The sequence below is a fragment of the Strigops habroptila genome, assembly GCF_004027225.2.
Source record: "Strigops habroptila isolate Jane chromosome 13 unlocalized genomic scaffold, bStrHab1.2.pri S16, whole genome shotgun sequence".
Lineage (NCBI taxonomy): Eukaryota > Metazoa > Chordata > Aves > Psittaciformes > Psittacidae > Strigops > Strigops habroptila.
The window spans coordinates 2,324,792-2,345,368 of record NW_022651054.1 but is presented as its reverse complement, the minus strand read 5'-3'; the positions used below and the strand labels follow the sequence as shown (position 1 = coordinate 2,345,368).

General features: G+C 52.5%; 1 protein-coding gene across 4 annotated transcripts in view; it reads left to right on the top strand.

Moving 5' to 3' along the window:
- Nucleotides 1-17,739, top strand: part of DTX2 (deltex E3 ubiquitin ligase 2) — a 39,111-nt gene extending 21,372 nt beyond the window's left edge. The window contains exons 5-11 of one of the 4 annotated variants that reach the window (XM_030472540.1): nucleotides 6,583-6,714; nucleotides 13,670-13,714; nucleotides 14,602-14,672; nucleotides 15,322-15,480; nucleotides 15,568-15,729; nucleotides 16,398-16,487; nucleotides 17,068-17,739. In XM_030472540.1, coding sequence (XP_030328400.1) covers nucleotides 6,583-6,714; nucleotides 13,670-13,714; nucleotides 14,602-14,672; nucleotides 15,322-15,480; nucleotides 15,568-15,729; nucleotides 16,398-16,487; nucleotides 17,068-17,292 — 884 coding nt within the window. In that variant the 3' untranslated portion in view covers nucleotides 17,293-17,739. The remainder of the gene's footprint in view (nucleotides 1-6,582; nucleotides 6,715-13,669; nucleotides 13,715-14,601; nucleotides 14,673-15,321; nucleotides 15,481-15,567; nucleotides 15,730-16,397; nucleotides 16,488-17,067) is intronic. The other 3 variants (XM_030472541.1, XM_030472542.1, XM_030472543.1) reach the window with 3 other exon arrangements.
- The last annotated feature ends 2,838 nt before the right edge of the window (nucleotides 17,740-20,577 follow it).

The window sequence follows — 20,577 nt, the reverse complement described above, 5'->3', positions numbered from 1 at the left end:
ACCCAGAACTGATGTTTCCAGTTATCTAATGAAAACTGTGCCTTGCATGTCTCTGTAGCCAAATGGGCACTGCATAAAGACTAACACTGGATGTCATCTGGCAGCATGCAGCCCATCTGTCTCCGTTGCAGTAAATTAGCCTTTGTGGAAATGATGTGTAAAGTCTAGGTGGATGTCCTGAGCAGGGCTCCCCTTGCTTATAAAGGCTCTAAATTTCATCCTCTGGCTATTAGCACTGACTGTGTAATTAGGTGCTTAATCACATGAAGGTAGCTACAGCACAGAGCTGAGGAGTCCTGGTGAAGCCAGTCTGTGTTCATGTTGTTAGCTGTGATCTTATTCTGCACGTACAAGTCATCAAGTGTCAATTTGGAAGAGGTGAATACACATGGTCCATTTATGCCATGTCTAGGTACAAAAGGCTGCGGGAAAGCCCAGAATAAGCCGTTTGCCACCATTTAATAAAGTCAAATGAAAAGGTGAAGCTTCTAATGGATATCTCTGTTGTTGGAGGCTGGGGGTGCAAAAGAGGGAATCATTATTCATTCTAATCATCTGTAGCTCTCCACAAGGCAGCCAGTGAGAGGCACAGAGTCACAGGGGAGTGCAGAGTGCATGGGCTGGGCTGAGCATGGTCAGAACAACTCCCTGGTAGCCAGCATCTCTTTCAGATCCAGCTCTGCGTAGGACACAGCTTTGGTGGGTGCTGTGTCTGCCAATGTGACAGAACTCAGAGGTGCAAAAAGCTTTGAATTTGAGTCTGTCCTTAAAACCACACAGAAGCAGAGGAAAGATCTGGACACATTAGTGGGCAAAAAGGGGAAATAAATCTCTGGGAATGCTTCTGGTTAAAAGCAAGCAGAGGAGTGCTGGTAGAAGAGTCAGATTGTACTGCAACATTAACTGGCTGGGTCTTCAGGGCTCCCTTCTTTCCCTATTTGCTCCACTCTCTGTTTCTAGAACCTCTTCTGGGAAGTGGTATTGTGCTCATATTTAAGATGCTGCAGATGATGTGAGAGTTACTTATTGTTCAGGTTATTCTCTAACACAGGGGCTGCCTGCTTTTGTTCCTCTGGTCCCTGCTGCATGACTGCTTCCTTCAGCACTGAGGTGGGAAGGCTGGACACCCAAGGGCTCTGTGATGATAGGGGGGAGAAGGTAGTCTCAGATGTGAACTGGAGAAGGCTTTATGCTGGGAGCCCTTGGTCTCCAACCTGAGGTGCCTCTCAGCAGCTTTGCCTCTGGTTTGAAGAAGGAGAGCTAAACCCCTTGAATCTTATGGGTGATCTTGAGAAATGCTGCGGGTGCATCTCTTGGATGCAGGGGGATCTTCTGGTGGATAAACAGGAAAGGAGGGATCCTGGGGATCTGAGTGAGAAGCTGGATTTTGTTTGTGTGATGAGCGCCTGGGGATCTAACACTGACAATACTTCTGAAAGCACCACAATTTCTTTGTCCTTGCTTTCTGCTATTTTAATACTTCAAGGTGCATGTGGAAACTTGCCTTTTAAGCTTTGTTTCCCCCCCCGAGTATTTGGTTAGTATGGTGAAATACCATAATAGAGGTGTAAGCAAACTGCTGAACCACAGTGTTGGTGGTTAAGGATCAGCTGGACTAGAATCTCTTGGCAATAATGGAGTTTAGGTGTGTCTTGGGCTGGGGTTGGACGAGGCAGTCATGTGAAGTCCCTTTTAATACTGGTTTTAAGATGAAGGCTGGAAATGAGCTTTTGGTTAAATGAAACCGAGTGTTTCTCATCTGCATGTTTCCTGGAGCTGGGGTGTTTGGGAACATACTAACCATAATAACTTTGCTGGTGGATATAATTGTACAGATTAGCAATGCTTTTCTGAGACCTCATGTTATTTGAAGGTAAGCTCTGCCCTTTCCCCTCTACCTGCTTAAATCCAGGACTGGAACCAAAGGCATACCAGTGTGAGGTGTGTGACCAGAGAGCTATGTTACACTGGGTATGTGAGCAAGCGTGTGGTTAATGCTCATCACATTATGTAAGGGTGTCTTTTCCCACACTCAGCTTCTGCACAGGATGTTACGAAAGGTCCTTATTGACACAGCAGGTTGAGAAAAGCTGGTGGATGTTGTCATAGCTCCAGTGAAACTCATTTTACCCCAAGGAGTCAGTAATGTTGTGCTTCTGGCCAAATAGATGCTTTGAGCGAGAGAGAAGAGGCAGAACTTGGAGCTTTCATAGGATCATATCAGGTGTCAAAGGATGTTTTGCAAGGCTTTCTGTCTCTTCCCTCATGCAGTCCTTGCAGGGATGAAACCCACTGGCCAGTGGAAGGTGTGAACATTAAATAGTGCTTTCTCAAGCTCCTGCGGTCAATAGAGCAGCAGGAACACAGGGAGGTCTCAAGCAGTCTTGGTCTGGGCAGGCTTATCTTGTTGCAGCTTGGCCTTTGCATAGTCAGGTGAGAATCTGTCCAGGCCTGGACCCACATTTGCTGCTGTCATCACTCTGTGGATGCCTACAAGAAGTTGTGAATTGAAATTGTCGTGTCCACAGGTCAGAATTGGAGACTCGATCTGCAGAGGTGATGTGTGTCTGTGTATTGTTTGGCACTTGGTGTGAACACACATTCCCACGTGAGGCTTGGCTCAGAGGAGATCCCTTAATGGGGATTCTCGTCACTGGAGGATTGTTAGATGCTGAGATTTCCAGTATTGTATTAGAACTTTAGAGGAAGCATTGCTGCTGGGTTGTGAGATGAGCCAGAAGAGCAATGTGATGCTGGAACATCCCCTTTTTGAGTGCTCTCTTGATTTGAATCTGCAGAAGATGATTCATTGTGTCTTCTGAAGGCAGTGGAAGGGAAAAGTGGAATATTACCATTTCTTGGCCAGTTTGTCCATGGGAGAACATTTGATTCTGGTAGGTCTCATGGTCCCACGTTTGCCCTGTGCTCTCTATGTGTAGATGCATTTGCAGCTCATACAATGAAAGAGAAAGTTGCTGGACTAAATCCTTACTTTCTTTGTGATGACTCACGATACTGGCAGGCAGGTTTGGACATGTTAGTCCAGGTACGAGAGGGGCTGTGTTAGAGTAACTGAACTCAGCTGAGGTTCTGTGGCTCATGCTCTTCACTTGGTCTGGTTTTTGAAGGCAATATTTTGTCCTCCAGCATTAAGAGCCTGAAGTCAGTTCAGCCCCTGCTTCTGTCATGTTTCTTCTCTAAAACGGGCTCTGCATGCTAATGTTAGCACGATAGTATTGATCTCTTGAGAAGGAAGCATCGGTTTTGCATTTGCCTATCAGCTGTGCGGAGGTGGTGATAATCCTTTGGACTTGCTTTTCAGACGTCAGTCTCTGCAGTCAGTGCTATCGCACTGCTTAGGAGCAGGGTTTTTGGAGACAACTTCATGGTTTCCTGTTCTGCATGAATTCTGGGGAACTGCATTTTGCAGCTTGGTGGGGTCAGGCTGTTTGAGATATCCAGGTTGGACAGGGCTTGGAGCAACCCGCTCTAGTGGAAGGTATCCCTGCCTGTGGAAGGTGTCCCTGTCCGTAGCAGGGGTTGGAACTGGATGATCTTAAGGTTCCTTCCAACCCAAACCATTCTATGATCTCCTCCAGCTTTGGGGAGGTCCAGCATCTTGCTTATCAAGAATATGGTTGCTCCAGGTTCTCTAATCAGTGTGAATTGGTACTGCATGCTTCTGTCCTTTAACCTACTGAAAGGGGAAAGTCCCTGCCTGGTGTATGTGTTGGTGGCAGCTTTGGTGCTGTTGCTGGGTTTCATTTGTACTCACTCATTCAAAAAACAAATGGCTTTTGTTATGGGAACACTTAAGCTCTTCCTTAAGGCTTTCTGGGTGTAAGTGAAGGACTGCTGGTTTAGACCCGGATTGAGAGCACAGAATAGACTTGTGGTCTTTAGTTCAAGACTTAAAGGAAGTTATTTAGATTGTGGAACTTCTGGATCTGATGCTTGGTTGGAGGCCGGCTGGCTTGTACTGGTGTCAGGGGCTCTCCTCTGCTGTACCTGCTGGGAACAGCCCAGTGCTGTCAGTAGGGTGAGGGCTACTAACCCAGTGATTGCATGCTTTAAAGATCCTCCTCTGGCCCCTCAGCTCCTGGGAACTGGGGGGGTTACACCTTGGATCTAGATCCACAATGATGGTACCTGGCTGCCTTGTTTGCTGTTACCTGTTTCCCTCTGGAAGCTCATGGGTTCACCATGCATTGGGCAGCCTGGTTGTTTGGCCAGACCAGCTCTGCCAAAGGTTCTTGGGTTACCCTGGGGAAATCACTTTGTGCCCCTCTCCCCATCTTGTGAACTCCCGTTTGCCTGTCTGTTCGTCCTTAGTTGAGAAAGTTTTAGCAAAAGCCTCCAACTTTGTGTATCAGGAAAAGAACTTGTTGGATGCCCTGGTAATGAAGGATACAGAGAAAGCAGAGTTACCGAATGCCTCCTTTGCTTCAAGCTTTATTGCTAAGGCCAGCCCTTGGGAATCCCTGATCCTGGAGGTGAGACACAAAGTCTGGAGAAGGGAAGACTTTCCCTTGTTTGGGAAGGATTGAATTAGAGGTCATTTAGGCAACCCTGACATCCACAGATCTGTGGGCTCCAATGGGATGCACCCATGAGTGCTGTGGGAGTTGGCAGACATTATCACTAAGCCATCTTTGAAAGGCTGTGGAGAACAGGAGGGGTGCCTGAGGACAGGAGGGAAGACAGTGTCACCCCAGCCTTCATAAAGGGCAGGAAGGAGGATCTAGGAAACCAGTCAGCCTCACTGCCATCCCTGGAAAAGTGATGGAACAGCTCATCCCAGATGTCATCTCTAAGCATGTGGAGGAAAAGGTTATCGGGAGTAGTCAACAGGGATTCATCAGGAGGAAATCATTCTTGACACATCTGATTAGCCTTCTGTGAAGGAATGACTGTACCAGTATCTTCAGGGTGGGTGTCAAGAGGATGGGGCCAGGCTATTTTCAGTGGTGCTCAGCAACAGGATGAGGAGCAATGGGCATGTACTGAAACACAGGAAGTTCCACCTGAATATGAGGAACAACTTCTTTACTTTGAGGGTGACAAAGCACAGGAATAGGCTGCCCAGAGATGCTGTTGAGTCTCCTTCTCTGGAGATACTCAAAGCCTGCCTGGATGTGGTCCTGTGCAACCTGCTTGAGGTGGCCCTGCTTTAGCCGTGGGGTGGACTAGATGATCTCCAGACGTCCCTTCTAATCCCAGCCATTCTGGAATATTTATTGTACTTGGACCTTATATGTAGGAGGTACAAAATGTGGTCAGTGCTATGCAGGGATAGTTCTGCTTGCAGGGGATTTTTTGTCACCAAGGCTTTGCTCAGGGGATTTCTAGTCACCAAGCACAGGTTCTTGACTGGTTGCGTATTTGAGGCAGAAAATAGCCTTACCACTTGCACACAAAGCTGCTGCTTCCTGTCACAACTTGATTTTCAGTCATGTGTGGGCAAGGTACCTCATTTTTTTGTCCTCAACAAATGTGCTTTTGGATCTTCCTTTCCCAACCTGACTGAAGAGAGGCTCGGAAAATGAAAACCTTTTAGAAGTCTCAGCTTTGGGTGCAAATTACTGTGCAGGAATTGCCATAGCATTAGGATGGGGTTTTTCGCATGGTCTGCTGTCAGAGGCAACTTAGGGAAACACTGGCTTTTAGGTTGTGTTTGTAGCCATAAGCATTTTGATTTAGTTCTGGTGATGCTGTTGCAGGTGGGAATTCACTTCTTGGGAAAGCAAAGGCAGGTGTGTTATTGAGTGTAAGTTGAAGAGCAATATGCTAGCTTAGACTTGCAACCAGCCTGTGTTTCACAGGCAAGCATCGTATTGGATCAGCGTGACCAGTCCTGTAGCTCTCTCTGTGCCAATTTTACCTTCAGGGAATGGCTGTCCTTTTTAATGATTCATTAGCTTTAACAGCCTGCATCCCATGAAGACGGCTGCCTGGGATGGATGGGGGATGTGAGAGTTGCATTGCAGCTGGGATGCTAGGGAAAACCGATGTGCCAAGGAGGAGATGGTGCAGGGTGAGTTGGGGCTGGTCTGACAGGGGGTTGAGGAGGACAGCCCCACATTGCTGCAGTGTTTGAAGGCCAGTAAGGGGATCAGTCAGTGTGGTGATGTTGAAACCTGTAGTTTTAGGGAGGAGTGAGCAGAACCATTAGGAGTTATGGGTGATGCCCCTCATCCTTCAAGACCCCAGGGGTCAGGGCTGCTTCCAGGAAGCAGGAGGACTTTGCACCACAGCAGACTCGATACCCAGGGAACCCTAAAGCCAATGCAAAGAGGAAAGTCCTGTTCACACGCCAGCACAGAGGCTCACGGGTGAGACTCTTGCCTGTATCTCCCTGCATTAACTTGCTGCCTGGGCTTCTCCCTCTGAAAGCCTCTGGATCCCATCCCTGTGCTGACTCCAACCCTGTTGCCTCTCAGGTGTTTGATGCCCTCTGAATCAAGGGCTTGGGTTTTGGTTTTGTTTTATCTTTTGATTTCCTTTTGCAAGGTTAAAGGTGATGTTAATGAATGTGTTTCCCCGTTGTTCCCTTCCCGCATGTCGCTCTCGTACCCACTGTAGGCATGACGGCTATTCTGATGTCAGCCGCTGGACTCCCCGTGCACCTCACCTGTGTGCCACAAGCTGCCAGCACCCATAAAGCCACTAAAAAACACAGCTCAGTTAAGGAGGGGAGGAAAGTGTCCAAGAAAGGTAGTTCCTGCTCAAAATCTGATATTTGCTTCCATCTCCTTCTCTTTATTATCTCTCTGCGCTCGTTCTGCCTCCCTCCTTTCCTCTTGTCTCTTCCCCCACAACCCTCATGGCTCTTCTGATGTGACTGATGATGTTTGTCAAGGGGAGAAGTAGAACACGTCTCCTCTGGCCTCCATGGTCTCTGACAAGTCGTAAAATAAGATGATGAAGTAGACCCAGTCCTATGGTAGCTCTGCTTGTTTCCATCAGTTATTCCAGCTGGAGCAGCCCAGTTGCTCTCTGCACATGTCAGTCTCCTGCAGCCTCCCCATGGTCCTGCTACACTTCTTGGGGAGCCCTGGGTGTCCATGTACCAGGACCTCCTCTGACTCACTGGTGGGACAAGTCTGGGAGCTGAAGGACCATCAAGGAGAGCATTTAGTCTATACCTACTCCCAAAAGGCTTGCTTGTGAGCCATGCTTCTCACGGTTGAGTCATGGGCTGAGAAGGATCTTCCAGACAAGCAGGACTGAGTCATACAGGGCTGGCAAGGTTGGATTGCAGAGGATTTGTTCTCTCCATCTCTGTCTGGAGTGGAGTGGAGTGCTCTCAGGTGGATGGGCTGGGTTACCCCAGCTCTCCTGCTGAACTGAGCCACCTCCAGGGTAGAGCCTTCATTTCTCCTCTTCACATCTCACTGGCGTCCTGCACCCTCACCCTTGCAGAGTCTGTGGGCTCCTGGTTTAAAGTCTGGCTCCCATCTGTGTGTAGCATCCCTGGGACTCTGCAGGGGTAGGTTTGGATCCAGCCTGGTGTAGCTATAGAAGCTGTTTGCCAACCCTGGCATAGGTGTCCTTGGTGGTCACCCACCACCAAACCTAAGGTGCTTCCCCTTCAGATAAGTGAAGGGGGGACTAGAGGTGTGGGGGGTGTTCAGCATGGAGATGCTTGTGTCTAAGAGAGGGAAGAGCCCTGAGGTGGAGGGGAAGAGACAGAGAGTTTGTTTTTGGCAGCATCTCTCTCCTTGGAATCCATGAAGTCCAAACCTATCTGAAAGAAGCAGGAAGGGTGATAGCAGGAGAATAGAAATGAAATGTGGAGGGAGGAAATGCATTATGGAGGGAGCTGGGAGGAGGAGATGCAAACGCAAGAGCAAGTGTGGAGTAGGATGTGTGATAGAGGGGGAGGAGAAAGCAGGGGGTGGCTGGAGAAGCAGCGAAGAACAGGAGGAGCAAATGAAATGGGAGGTGAAGAAGAGAGTGGAGGTGGGTGGCAGAGGGGCTGGGTGAGGATCTCACTCCAGAGCCAGCTGGCAAGGCGATGGGGTAATGCGGCTCCTGGTGCTTCATTCCCAGCACGGGCAGCATCCGTGCAGCCCTCTGCAGCAGGGATGAGGTGGGATACCCTGGAAACAGTGCCAAAATGGAGCTGTAGAGAGGCCAGACCCTACCACAAAGGCATTGCTTTGTCCCTGTCACTGGAGGAGCACAAAAAGGAGATGTTGGTCACTTGCTGCTGGTTAATGGCCTGAGACTAGCTGTGTTTAGGGCATGGTGTGCCCATAAACACACAGCCCTGCAGTCCCCTCATCCTGGGGTCTGTTGGTACAGGGCTCTGCTCTGCTTACAGCATCCAGCCCTTCCTTGTCATGGAAGAGATGCAGGTGCATGCAACCAGGATGCTTGCAGGAGTGTGATGCTGATGGGATGATATGTCTTGCAGCTTCTGAGTAAGATGGAGAGAGCAACTACACAGAGCATGAAACTGGGACGATGGGGCATGGGCTGGTGGGTGAGAGCAGCACACACCGCATTAGGTACCCATGTGGGGAGCAAGAGGGGTGGCTGTGCTGGGTGTTACACACCCCATCAGCAACACCTCTCCCTCCATGAGGTGGGGGTTCCTCAGTGCTTGCTGTAGCACACGTGTTGCCTGCCAGGGCTGGTGAGCTGCACCTTGGCCATAGGCTGGGTGTGCTGGGGCCGTGCTGGCATCAGCATTGGTCCCAGTGCCAGCATCCTGCCAGCTCGCCAATGCCACCTGCTGGGGCTGGGACAGGACACCAGCTCCTTCTCCCATCTGGCATGGCAGGATTTGTCCCAGCCATCCTCATCCTGCTTGGGATGTGCTGCAGAGGAGACTCTGCCAGCTCTGCCCTTTCCAATGCTGACTTTGCGGGGTTTGGATTGCTAAAACCCCCCCTCTTGTTTCAGAAAGCAGGATCCCCTTTGCTGGGCAGGGACGCCAGTCCTGATTGTGCATGACTCAGGATGAAGAGGGTGCTCAGTCCCTCCTAGGAACAAGCTGTGTTTGTACAACCCTCCTCTGGGCTTAGGAACATTGTTCTGCAGTGAAAACACTGAGTCTTGACTCTTGGCCAGACTGTTCTGTCTCTCTTTACAGACCCTGAGGCTGCCAACAGGCAGAGATGGGCCCTTTTTGTGCCCTGAGTTTCTGCATCGTGTATCCTTTCCCTCCCACCCTCCTCTAGGATTTTCCATGATGGAGAGCTCAGAGTTGTGCATCCCGGAGCAGCCCCATCGGTGTGCTCAGTACAGCCAGCTAGAGCCAGAATAGGTGGTGGTGGGTGCAGTGCACCCCTCGGAGCCCGTCCTGGTGCTGCAGCCCCTGGTGCCACACAGGCAGCATCGGTGGAATAGCAGCCAGCTCAGCGCATAGCTGGGCTCTGTTAAACAAAGGCACTAATTAGGCAGGCCGTGTTAATTAGCATTGTTGGTGTTCTGGCACTGATGTCTGGCACAGAAGTGCTGCACTGGGGGTGCTGCAGGTCTCGGGGAAGCCGTAGTCTCTGGGCAGGCTGCTGTGGGTGCTGGCACAGGGCCTGGCAGTGTTTGCCATCCTGATGGATCAGCGCTGCCTTCCCGCTGGCTGGCATGGAGCTGTGCTTCCTCAGGCTCCTCCTGCATCGCTGCCTTGTGGTGGTGATGCTGACGGTGTGCTTCAGAGGGGAGCTGCTTGTCCAGCTCTCCAAGCTCTGCCATGCTGTTGGGGCATGGAGCTGGGCACTGCAGGGCTCCTCTGCCTTCCCAGGGCCATGGTTGGACTTAAAGGTCTCTTCCAACCCTGTTGATCCTATGGAGGGACTGAAGGGAGAAGGTGTTGGTTTGGGTCTGATGTACCGCTTCTCAGCCTCTTGGTTGGTGGGATCACTTCTCCCCTGGCTTGGAGGTTTCCCTGCACGTCCTCTCTGGGGTGTGCAGCCACATGGAGTGCTGCGGTACAGAGGGGAGAGGTGAGCACTCATCCTTCCCTGCCATGCAGGATGGGATCTGCCTAGGCAAGGGGAGTAATCCCAGCTGATTCTGATTGCTCCTCATATGTCCATCCATCCGCAGCTGGGTGTGCAGACTCAGCCAGTGCCTATGGGATGGGTGGGAATGGGGTGACCCTTGGAGCTGGGGAGCTCACTGCTCCCATGGGGGACCATCTGCAATAGCAGGGATGCTCTATGCCACAACCAGAGCAGCCTGGTCGCTTGGTTATCCTGCTGGAACGCTAAATGCGGAGGAACCTTGAACCTCCTCTCGCCTTCCTGATCTATGGGAAGTTGAGGCCAGTAGGTCCAGCTTTTCCAGAGGGCAGAGGTGATCAGGGTTGGGTGACTGTCCATGACAAAGACTAGAAACAACCTGTGTCTGGCCTGCAGAGGGTACCAAAAAAAGCCTGCTGCTAACCATATGGCTCGTTTTGGGATACAGAAGGAGGTATGTTACTGCTGCAAGTACTTGGTTGCCAAGCAAGGATTCAAAACACATCTGTTAAATGTTGCCCATGGAAAGCCCTTGCTTCAACAAGCAACTTATTATTATCTTCAGGGAGGAAGGGGAAGCGTTAAAAAAGTTATTCCTCTTTTTGTAAATGAAAGAATGGCAAAAGTTCTTTCACATCCCAGATACATCAATAGCACAGCATTAGGCCAGGTGGTGATAAACAGTACTGGTCAGTTCTGCTATTGCATTTTCAATTGCTATTGAATCCAGGAAACCCTGCGGACTGAGCCAGGCTTTGATGATCTCAAGGGATAGCTAGAACAAAGATTTGGAGGCAAACACTTTGATGGAGCAAATGGTCCAGTAAGGAAGTGATTCATGCACTGGAGCGTACGTGGCTCGTGCCGTGGCGGGTGCTGTGTGTCCCAGATGCCTTCTAGCTCTTCCCTGTGCTGCTGGGATGTGGTTTGCCGGATGTGCTGGTCTGCCCAAGGAAAAGCCTCTCTCCAGAAGCAAGGGAGGCTGTGTGGGCTTTGCTGCCCTTGCTGAAACCAAGTTCTCAGCATCCAAAGGCTTCCTTGGGAATGGACATTCAGATACTTGCAGCTGGGCACAGATTTTCCTCAAGCATCTGAGCTCCTTTTCTCTGCCCAGACAACCTCAGTGGAGCTAAATGCACCAAAGCATCATCATAGCAAAGTGACAGGAGCAGATCAGAGATGCTCCAATGCAAACCCATCAGACATGGGGTTTCGTAAGGATGGCTGAGGGCTGCATCACCCTCTTCTGCCTGTCTTCATCCTTATGCCAGCTGGTGAGGTGGTGTAAAATGCCATTTGCTTTGCCTAAAATCCCTGTTGTACCCCACAAGAGCTTTCTTGTCCTCGCTCTTACCCAGCTCTGCACCAGGGTTTTTGTCTCCTTTCACTGATCTGATTTGGATGAGCCTGACCAGTTCTTGGGCAAATCATCGTTCTGTTTCTCTGAGCTGCTACAGAGGAAGGGAAGTCAACAGCAAGAGGAACACACAGCAGGGGCTGCAGGGAAGGAGCATCCTCCACCATCCTGATAGAGGTGAACTGCTCTAAAGCTGCTCGGATCTGTGCAGGTGGGAGCAGCTGAGCTGCAGCGTTGTGCCAGGTACAGGGCAGGCGTTGCTCTGGTGTATCTCGCCCTCTGTGCTCGCTGCCTTCACCACCTTCTCTGTGCAGCTTCTTGGCATTGCTTTCCTCAGCTTATTGCTAGAGGAGACAAGAAGGTCACTTCAAAAAGAGCCAACTGGAAAGCACAGTTCAGCTGGAGAAGGACCTGGCAAGCTGCACGGGATCCTCAGGAATGAGAACATGGTGTCACCATGAGATGCTCATGGAAGCAGATGGATTTATGGCAGGTAGCAGCTGGCCCTGCCCACATGGTCCTCTCCAAAACCTGCAGAGCAGGAGAAGCTGAAGCCTCCATCTCCCTATAACCATGAAGGTCTCTTGTGGTTGCAAACCAGAGCCTGGTTCCAACTGCCACGTGTGGGAAGTGCCACCCTGTCATGGGGACATCACTCAGGAACTTGGAGGGCTCCAGGCACGATAAGCACCAAGCTGAGCTCTGACCATGGCCTGAGACAGTTCAGACTGATCACATCTCCTTGTAACTCATTCCTGCTGGCAGCTCTTGATCTGCTGTGTGTGAGCAAGGTCCCAGCAGAGAGGATTCCTGGACCCATTTCTCTCCTTTGGAAAAACCAGACCAGGAGCTGTGTTCCCTGTGAGATCGGGTGAAGAGGCCTTGAAGCAGCTCCTGGCACTGCTGAGCTCTTGCCCTGAGAGCTGGGAGGCTGGAGCTTGCCCAGGCTCCTGTTTGTCTCCTGCTCTTTCTTGTGGCAGTTCTTGGAAATGCTTTTCCAGGGGGTTTTGGTATGCTCCTGAAGTGGAGAACACCCGCTGCCGTGTTGCTCTTTGGCTTAATGCTTATTTTATCCTGTTACTACCTTCCTGGTAAGGGTCTCCAGAGGGTGATCCTCACAGCCCTGCTCTGCCATAGATGCTGAGCATCTCCTCTTCTGCCCAGCACCAACCTTCAGAGGGAGCATCCCTTCACCTCCTGGGCTCTTTTCTTGCTCTGTGTGCTCAGTCATCCCTTTCTCCTGCTACTGCTGCCGGAAGTCGAGTGTTTCAGGATGGCCGGGAATCCTCTACAGAAGATACTTCATCTAAATGACTCTCATTTAGGGGAGCCCAGCTCCCAGTCCATCAGCATTCCTTAGCTAACTGGTTTTCCACCCACATCAGTGCTCTGCCTCACTCTGTTGCCCTAAGGTAGTTTGTCTGCAGTGAGGAAGCATCTTTCCCCTGGTTGCATCTCCCCAGTTCTCTGTGCTGCAGGGTGATCTCGTGCTCTCTGTTGAGGGGTCCCCACAGCACAAGCTGTTTGCAAGGGAATGAGGGGCTCCTGGCTGGCACAGATCTGCTATCATGTAGGTCTTTGCCTGTTGAATGAAGCCTATGGCATGTGAGCTGTCCTTCCCTTCTGCTTCACCATGTTTGCCTCCACCATGAGAAGTGGTTATCCACTAAATAGCACCCATACCTTCCTGCTGGTGACAGACATTGCTTTCTTGGGGTGACAGAGCAGCTCAGTGCTGGCTCCAGTGTGGCCATCTCTTGATGCACAGCTCTTTCAACCACAGAGTCAATGCTTGTGAACACTCCATCTTCTTTGAAAGCACCGAAGTGAATGGGGAGAGCTAAAGATGCCTGTTGTACAGGTACACCCACAGCTCTGATACCTGGCTGTTGCATGTGGTGATGCTCTGTATCTGCCTGGGAGCATGGAATTTGGAGTACCAGTACTCTCTGTGCTAAAGCACATGTTCTGCTTTAGCAGAAACTAAAGTCACTGTGCTAAAGTTGGTGTTCTACAGTGGCTTAGAAACAAACTCGAGAGCAAAGCCCTTTGGAGTACAACTCCCTTGCGAGGGGTGTTGGGCACAGGTATGTGTGGCCTGTCTGGCTGCTGCTAGCACTTTGCTCCCTGCTCTCCATCCTGGTGCTGGCTGGCCAGGATGGAGAACGGAGAAGGAAGAGCTACACCTTTTCCAGCCTGTCCATCCCTGCTTTCCCCCGATCTCCCCTAGAAGTAGATCGGGGAAGGAAGAGCGAGATTCCCCCTGAGCCACGTGACAGGTCTCTCTTTTGCCTCCTGTTAGGTGGAGTCATAACGTCACTTGTGCTCATGTTTCCTTTCCTAGGCTGGTGGAAGAGCCTGGCAGCCTCCGTGACGGGCCTGATGACCGGTAAGGAGCTCACCTCCGGGGCCGGGTGCCGTGCGGAGGCATGCGATGCTCGCCGGCTTAGGACGAGCCTTGCGGGGCAGCTCCACAAGGATGGGCTGGGAGTCGAGGTGTTTGCTTGTGCTCTCAGTGGTAACTTGCTCTGGGTGTTGTGTCATGTTGGTTGCTTAATCCCGTGATGCCTCCAAAGGGACTGACTGGGCTGCTTGGGTGCCTGTGCCTGGGTGGATAGGCAAATGTGACTCTATCCGTGTCGTGTGCTGCAAATAGGGTACCTGTTAGAAAGCTGGTTTGTTTTCCATCCCTTGTGACTTGCACTGTGTCTTGCTGGAGATGAGTATGTAGAAGCTCAAGAGAAAGGCCACTGTTGTGTGTTCTGCCATACTCAAAACAGGGCATGAAGCTTAGTGTGTTGCTGGGTGTCCTGGTCAGGAGCCAGTTGGGGTGACGTGGGAATGCCTGTTCTCCTTTGACAACACAGATGGTGTAATCCTCTCTCCCACTGAGACCATAGCAGCCTTGGGTTGAGTTTGAGCCTAGCTGGCCTCTGGTGTGCACAAAGAAAGTCCAGCTGGGACCTGGCTGGCGTTGTGTGGGGAATATGGGGAGAACTGGAGCACAGGGCACCAACATCTGCCTGTGGGATCTCCCATCAGCAGCACTCATGGTCCTAGTGGTGGCCATTTCTGGCCACAAAGCCTTTGTGGGGCTTGCAGGGATCAGTTGGAGCAGCCTCTTCTTCCTCTCTAACCCTGACCTCTCTCCTTGGCATCCTGGCCAGTGACTTGCTTGTCTCCCTTCTCTCTGGCTCAGTCTGCACATCGTGCTCATTGTATCTCGTGGCATGTCTCATTTCTCCTCTTCTCTTTCTTATCTCTCTCCTCGTGCAGCGACACCAACGGAGCCAGAAGCAGTGGTGAAGAAGTACCTGGAAGAGCTGAAGGGCTCTCCTGCTGACGAGGTGAGAGGACAGTGAAGCAAACCCAGCTTGCCCAGTGGCCTCTTCACCAGGGTGCCGTGCAAACCACAGCGGTGTGTGAGGACCCTCCTTCCTTGGGCATCCTGTGTGCTAGATACTACTGCTTGCAATGGCACTGCTGACACTAGATGGAAAAGCTTCAGCACTGCCTGAAGCCCACGTGTGGTAACTGGTGACCTGTTAGAGGACCATGACAGAGAAAGCATGGTGTGGGTTGAACAGCTAAACCTGGCAATGCCTCCCTGTTTCCTTTGGAGATGGCTGCAGGGCCCTTGGTGGAGGAGAGAGCTTGGCTTCAGGCTCCTCTCAATGCTCAGAGGTCAACTACAGAGATCAGAACCCTGCACTGGAGCTGCTCTGTAGAGGAGCAGGACATGCCCATACTCAGTTCCCACTCACCCCTATGGCTGGTGGCAGCTCTCTTCATGTGCTGTCCAGGAGGTGATGGAGTGGGGTGATACCAGCCAGAGGAGGAAACCTGTCTCTGTGCCCTTAAACCTCAAATGGGAGGGTTGAAGTCGAAGGCAAATCTTCCTGCAGCATCTCCTTTATCACTTCCTTGGGGGGTCAGTCATGATCAGCCTGTGCTCACACTCCATAGTGGTTTTCTCCTTGCTGTCTTGGACTGCAGGACTGCATCATCTGCATGGAGAAGCTGTCCTCCCCCTCAGGTTACGCCGATGCATGCGAGTGCAGCACGATCAAGCCAGAGACTGTTGGTCACCTGACAGGCTGCCAGCACTCCTTCCACATGCTCTGCATGCTGGCCATGTATTCCAATGGGAACAAGGTACCCAGCTGGCCCGTCCCCACCCCATCCCCTGTGTCTCGGTGGCTCGGCTCTGGAGCTCTGATGCCTGCTTGTGTCTCCTCACAGGACGGCAGCTTGCAGTGCCCCTCTTGTAAAACCATCTACGGGGAGAAAACCGGTACTCAGCCCAAAGGGAAGATGGAGGTCTCCACTTTCCCCCAGTCCCTCCCTGGCCACAGGGACTGTGGGACAATCCAGATTGTGTATCACATCAGCAGAGGCATTCAGGTGAGTGCATGGCTGCTGCTGGGTGGCACAAGCTGTGAGAGCCTCCCAGTGAAGCACTGGGGTCCAGTACTGCTGGAGCCCATCACTGAGCAGCCCAAGGTGCCAGCAGCTGCACTTGCTGTTCTTCAATGTATGGGTGACTTGAAAGGTCTTTTTCCACTTTCAGAGTGGCCCCAGGGTCTACAACAGCCTTTTCCCTCTATTAAAGACTGATGGCTGTGAAGCAGGGGGGTGACTCAGCCTGTGCTCACAAAGTGGGAAGGATCCCAAGGTCTGGTTTCACAACCCATGTCTGAGGTTTTGGTGGTTGCAATGAGCTTGCAGAGGTTTGAGCTGGGTGGTCTGCTTAGGGGGTCAGCAGACCACATGGAAAAAGCTCTGGTTTGGGGCTTTCTTCCCCCCAGAATTGAGGCAATCTGAAGGCTATCCCAGCATCTCCTCAAGGAGGTGCTTTGTATCCCAGTACAAGATTGCCCTTGGAGGACCCACAGTACTCATTTGTCCCATAAAAACAAATCAGATACTGCATACTCATGATCAGCAATCTCGTGCTCCTTTTACATAGAAGTGCTGGTTTGAGGTGTGCCTATGTCAAATCCTGCTGCTCATCCTAAATCCAACTCCTGAAGATGGATGTATCCATGCCAAATATGTTTTATCTGTTGCAGGGCCCTGAGCACCCCAACCCTGGGATGCCGTACACAGCAAGAGGCTTTCCTCGCTACTGTTACCTGCCAGACAACGAGAAGGGCAGAAAGGTGAGGTGCTACACCCTGCTAACATGGCCCTTCTCAGGTTTGTCTCTTGGCCCTGTCTTGGTGCATCAGCACAACAGGGTTGCTCTGGGAGATGTCCTCGTGATGCTAACCAGCTATTCTTGGTAGTTGTCTGCACTGTTTGTTCCTTATGTGTTTGTAATCCCTGTATTCCCATGCTGCTGTTTCACAGCTTTGACTGTGAAGGCTTGTTCTCCTTCATCCCTTTCCTAAACAAAATTCCATGTGATCCTTTGGGAAGACACTCCTGGCCTGTCTTGGGCTATGCAGTTACAAGTGTTTGCACTGTATGGCTCTTCCCATCCCTATTTCCCCTGGGGGGTGTTGTTTGTCTCACCTCGTGCCAGTATTTGGGAACTCCTGGAAGACCAGCATGTGTAGAAAATGGTCCTTTCCATTGGGACACCACAGGGAGGTGAAGGAGATCCCTCCTGATGCTGGGATCTTTTGGTTTCCTCCTAGAGCAGGGATTTAGGTTGCCAAGCTTCTGGCAAGCTGCTTGCATGGCTCGAGTCTCCTACCTGCTGAAAGCCAGCATTGCTTTTTCCCTTCCCACCTCTAGGTCCTGGAGCTCCTGAGGGTGGCCTGGAAAAGACGCCTCATTTTCACAGTGGGCACCTCCAGCACCACCGGCGAGAGCAACACAGTGGTGTGGAACGAGATCCACCACAAGACTGAGATGGACACAAACCTGAGTGGCCACGGCTACCCAGACCCCAACTACCTGGACAACGTGCTGGCAGAGCTGGCTGCGCAAGGGGTCACTGAGGACTGCCTGAGACAATGAGCTGGGGGGGCCTGGCTGTGCCGTGCATGCCTTGGGGGCCCACCTAGTGCACTTATTCCTGTTGCCTTAAGTTCCTGCCCGTCACACTGAGCAATAACTGCACTGTGGGAGCTCTGCCTGCTCCCGCAGTCTCCTTTTGGGCTGAGGGAAGGATATTTTTGTAGAAACTGCACTTGTGTCTCTGCGTGGGGTTGATGGTCACAGCCAGGATGCGCTGGGGCAGTGGGCATGAGGTGACAGATCCCCTTGCGAAGGCAGGACCTTGCCCTGGTGATGTCTGGGGACGCAGGATGGGGATAGGGGAGCATCTTGCTCCCACTAGACCACCTGGAAAGCAAATAAGGGGCTTCCTCTCACACTGCAGCTCCCTGTCTCTGGGGCACCTCTGAGAGTGAAGCCTCCTGCCCCTGTACCTGCTCGGTTGTAATAAACACTTCATTTCCACAGCCAGTCGCTGCTTTGCCTTCAAGCTACCTGGTGGCTTGGGCTACCTCCCCTCTTGGTGGCTCTTCAGGGGACCAGCCTGCTCCAAGGAGATGGGGACACTCAATCCAGCCGGGAGAAAGGAGGGAAAGCTCAGCTCTGCTGGGGCAGGACTTGGGATGCAGGGAGGAGGCTGTTGTGCTTTGTGCCAAGAGCTTTGTGTGCTGCCGCAGAGACTGCTGGTGCCACCATGTGGTGATGGCCCCCTTGCTCTCCTGCTGTGGCAGGGATGCAAGGGGGATGGCAGGGATGCTTTCCAGCAGGAGCATGCTCCTGTGCCATCAACTCTGCCTATTCCAAAGGGGATGTTGCCCCAATCCTGGTGGCTTTGCTGCATGTTGTGACCTGGTAGCTGGAGCACTTCCAAGAGCTGTTTCTGGCCACCAGCCCCAGCTGTAAGTCCCACATCAAATCCCTTTGGCACATCAGAGGCTTTGGTGTATTTGCCATCTTGCCGCCTTCATGGGAGATCTGGGATGGGGTTATACTTTGTGGTAGCTCTGTCTTGTCCTCCTGTGACCAGCATGTCCTGGTCATGCCAATACAAAACCAAGGGGGTTTTGGAGCTGTCAAGGGCTGGATCTGTCCCTGTTGTTCATCTTGTGCTTGCAGCCTCCTGGTTACCCCCTGTGAAAGGCTTTAGGGAGAAAACCCTGAGCCATCTGATGAAGTTCAGGGATGCTGTGAGGATGGAAGCTTTTGGGAGCAGCAGGTAGGTGTCTGCGTGCTGCTGCTCTCTGCCCCAATGGGCTGTGCCTGCTGCTCTCCAGCCCTGGTTGCGAAAGTGAGAGGTTTTGAGTGCAAACTTCAGCTTTTTATCCTCAGCTCAAAACTGAAGTGAGAATTGAGCAGAGTTCACTCAGCCTTGCACAGAGCAAGAATTTCCTGCTCCGTGTGGCCCAAGGCAGCTCCAGCAGATGCTCCTGTGTGAATCAGCTGGAGCCTCCCTGCCTCTGGGCTGGTCGGGCTCTGCTGCTGTCACGATATGAGTGAGCCATCTCCTAACATCCTTCCCATGTCCAGGATAAGCCCCAGATAGGTTTTAGCCCCCTGGTGAGTGAATGCAAGTGTCAAAGGGGTGGAAAGCAGCAGAGCCCAGGCACTACGGTGTGGGGAGATGCTTCAGAGCTGGTCCCTGCTCTACCATAGGGCAGCATCTGATAGAAGAAGACTCCAGGGCCCCCATGCCTTGGAGCTGGAGGGGACAGATCCTGAAGTAAGTGCTTCTAATGCTACCAGACAGGTCTGACTGAAGGAGTTGTGTCCCCTGGCCCTGGCTGGAGCCCCAGAGAGCAGGTTTCTCCCTCCCGCTGCAGCACTGGCTGCCCTCAGCAGGGTGGTGGTGATGAGCCAAGCCTTGACCCCAGAGGTATGCTGGTACCGGCACCGAAACTGTGACTCACAGTCCCCCTGCGTCACACTGGGAGCACAACGGGGGGGACCAGGGGGCAGATTGGGGCTGGCACGTCCCCATGGGCATCTGCTGCCAGTTTGAGGCAGGGATTGGAAGAGGGAGGAGGGATGGGGGCTGCAGCTGGATCCTGTGATCTTTGGATGCCCCATTTCCACTTAATCCGAAGGCTCTGTCCCAGCCCCTTTGGGAAGGGGGGGGAAATCCCTTCCCACACAGCAGTGGGAGCCGCTGCCCTTGGCAAACACTGCAAAAGGAGCACTTACACCCTCCCCCTTGAGAGCAAGTTGGGGGGAACAGCCCCATTTCAAGGGAGCGAGGGGCATTTCCACAGGGAAGGGGGGACCATGGCCAGCAATGGGGAGGATGGAAGGGGCAGCGTCAGCATGGGGGGGCCCAGAGCTGGGTGGGACAGCCCAGCGTTGTTCACATGTGGTTTTGGGTGTGATGGCTCCGGAGCGCTCCCTCGCCCTCGGGCAAGGCTGGCTGCACCCAGAGCCAGAGAGCACTGGCTCATCCCTCATGCTCAGTGGGCACGAGGCATGCACAGGGAGCCAGGGCTTGGTGGGGCAAATGGGGGTGTGAGACCACTGGTACAGCTGCCCCTATAGCCACAACAAAGGCTTTGAATCCTGTTAAGCCATCTCAAACATCTCTGTGCCTCAGTTTCCCCTTTGACATAGAATAGAATCACAGACTGGTTTGGGTTGGAAACGACCTTAAGAGCATCTGCTTCCAACCCCCTGCCATGGGCAGGGACACCTCACACTAGACCGTGTTGCCCAAGGGTCTGTCCAACCTGGCCTTGAACACTGCCAGGGATGGAGCATTCACAACTTCCTTGGACAACCCATTCCAGCGCCTCAGCACCCTCTCAGGGAAGAGCTTCTGCCTTATCTCCAACCTGAACTTCCCCTGTTTCAGTTTGAACCCATCACCCCTTGCCCTATCACTACAGTCCCTGATGAAGGTCCCTCCCCAGCACCCTTGTAGTTCCCTTCAGACACTGGAAGCTGCTCTGAGGTCTCCAGCAGCTTCTCTTCTCCAGCCGCAATGTTCTCAGCCTGTCTCCGTACGGGAGCTGCTTCAGCCCCTGACCATCCCCATGGCCTGCTCTGGCCTTGCTCCAGCAGCTCCATGTCCTTATGTTGGGGACACCAGAACCGCACGCAGTACAGGTGGGGTCTCAGTAGTCTGTGCCCCACATCCTCACAGCGCTCCCTGGTGCCTCAGCTCCGGTGTCCATCGGGATGGCCCCGGCAGGGTTTGGGACCCGGTGACCTGGGAGGTGCAGCCGGTCCCCTTTGCCGCGGGGTCTCGCCGGGCCGGCAGAGCCGGTGCACAGGAATGCTGCGCTGGGAGGGCCCGGCTCCAGGGGCTCACGGGGCAGC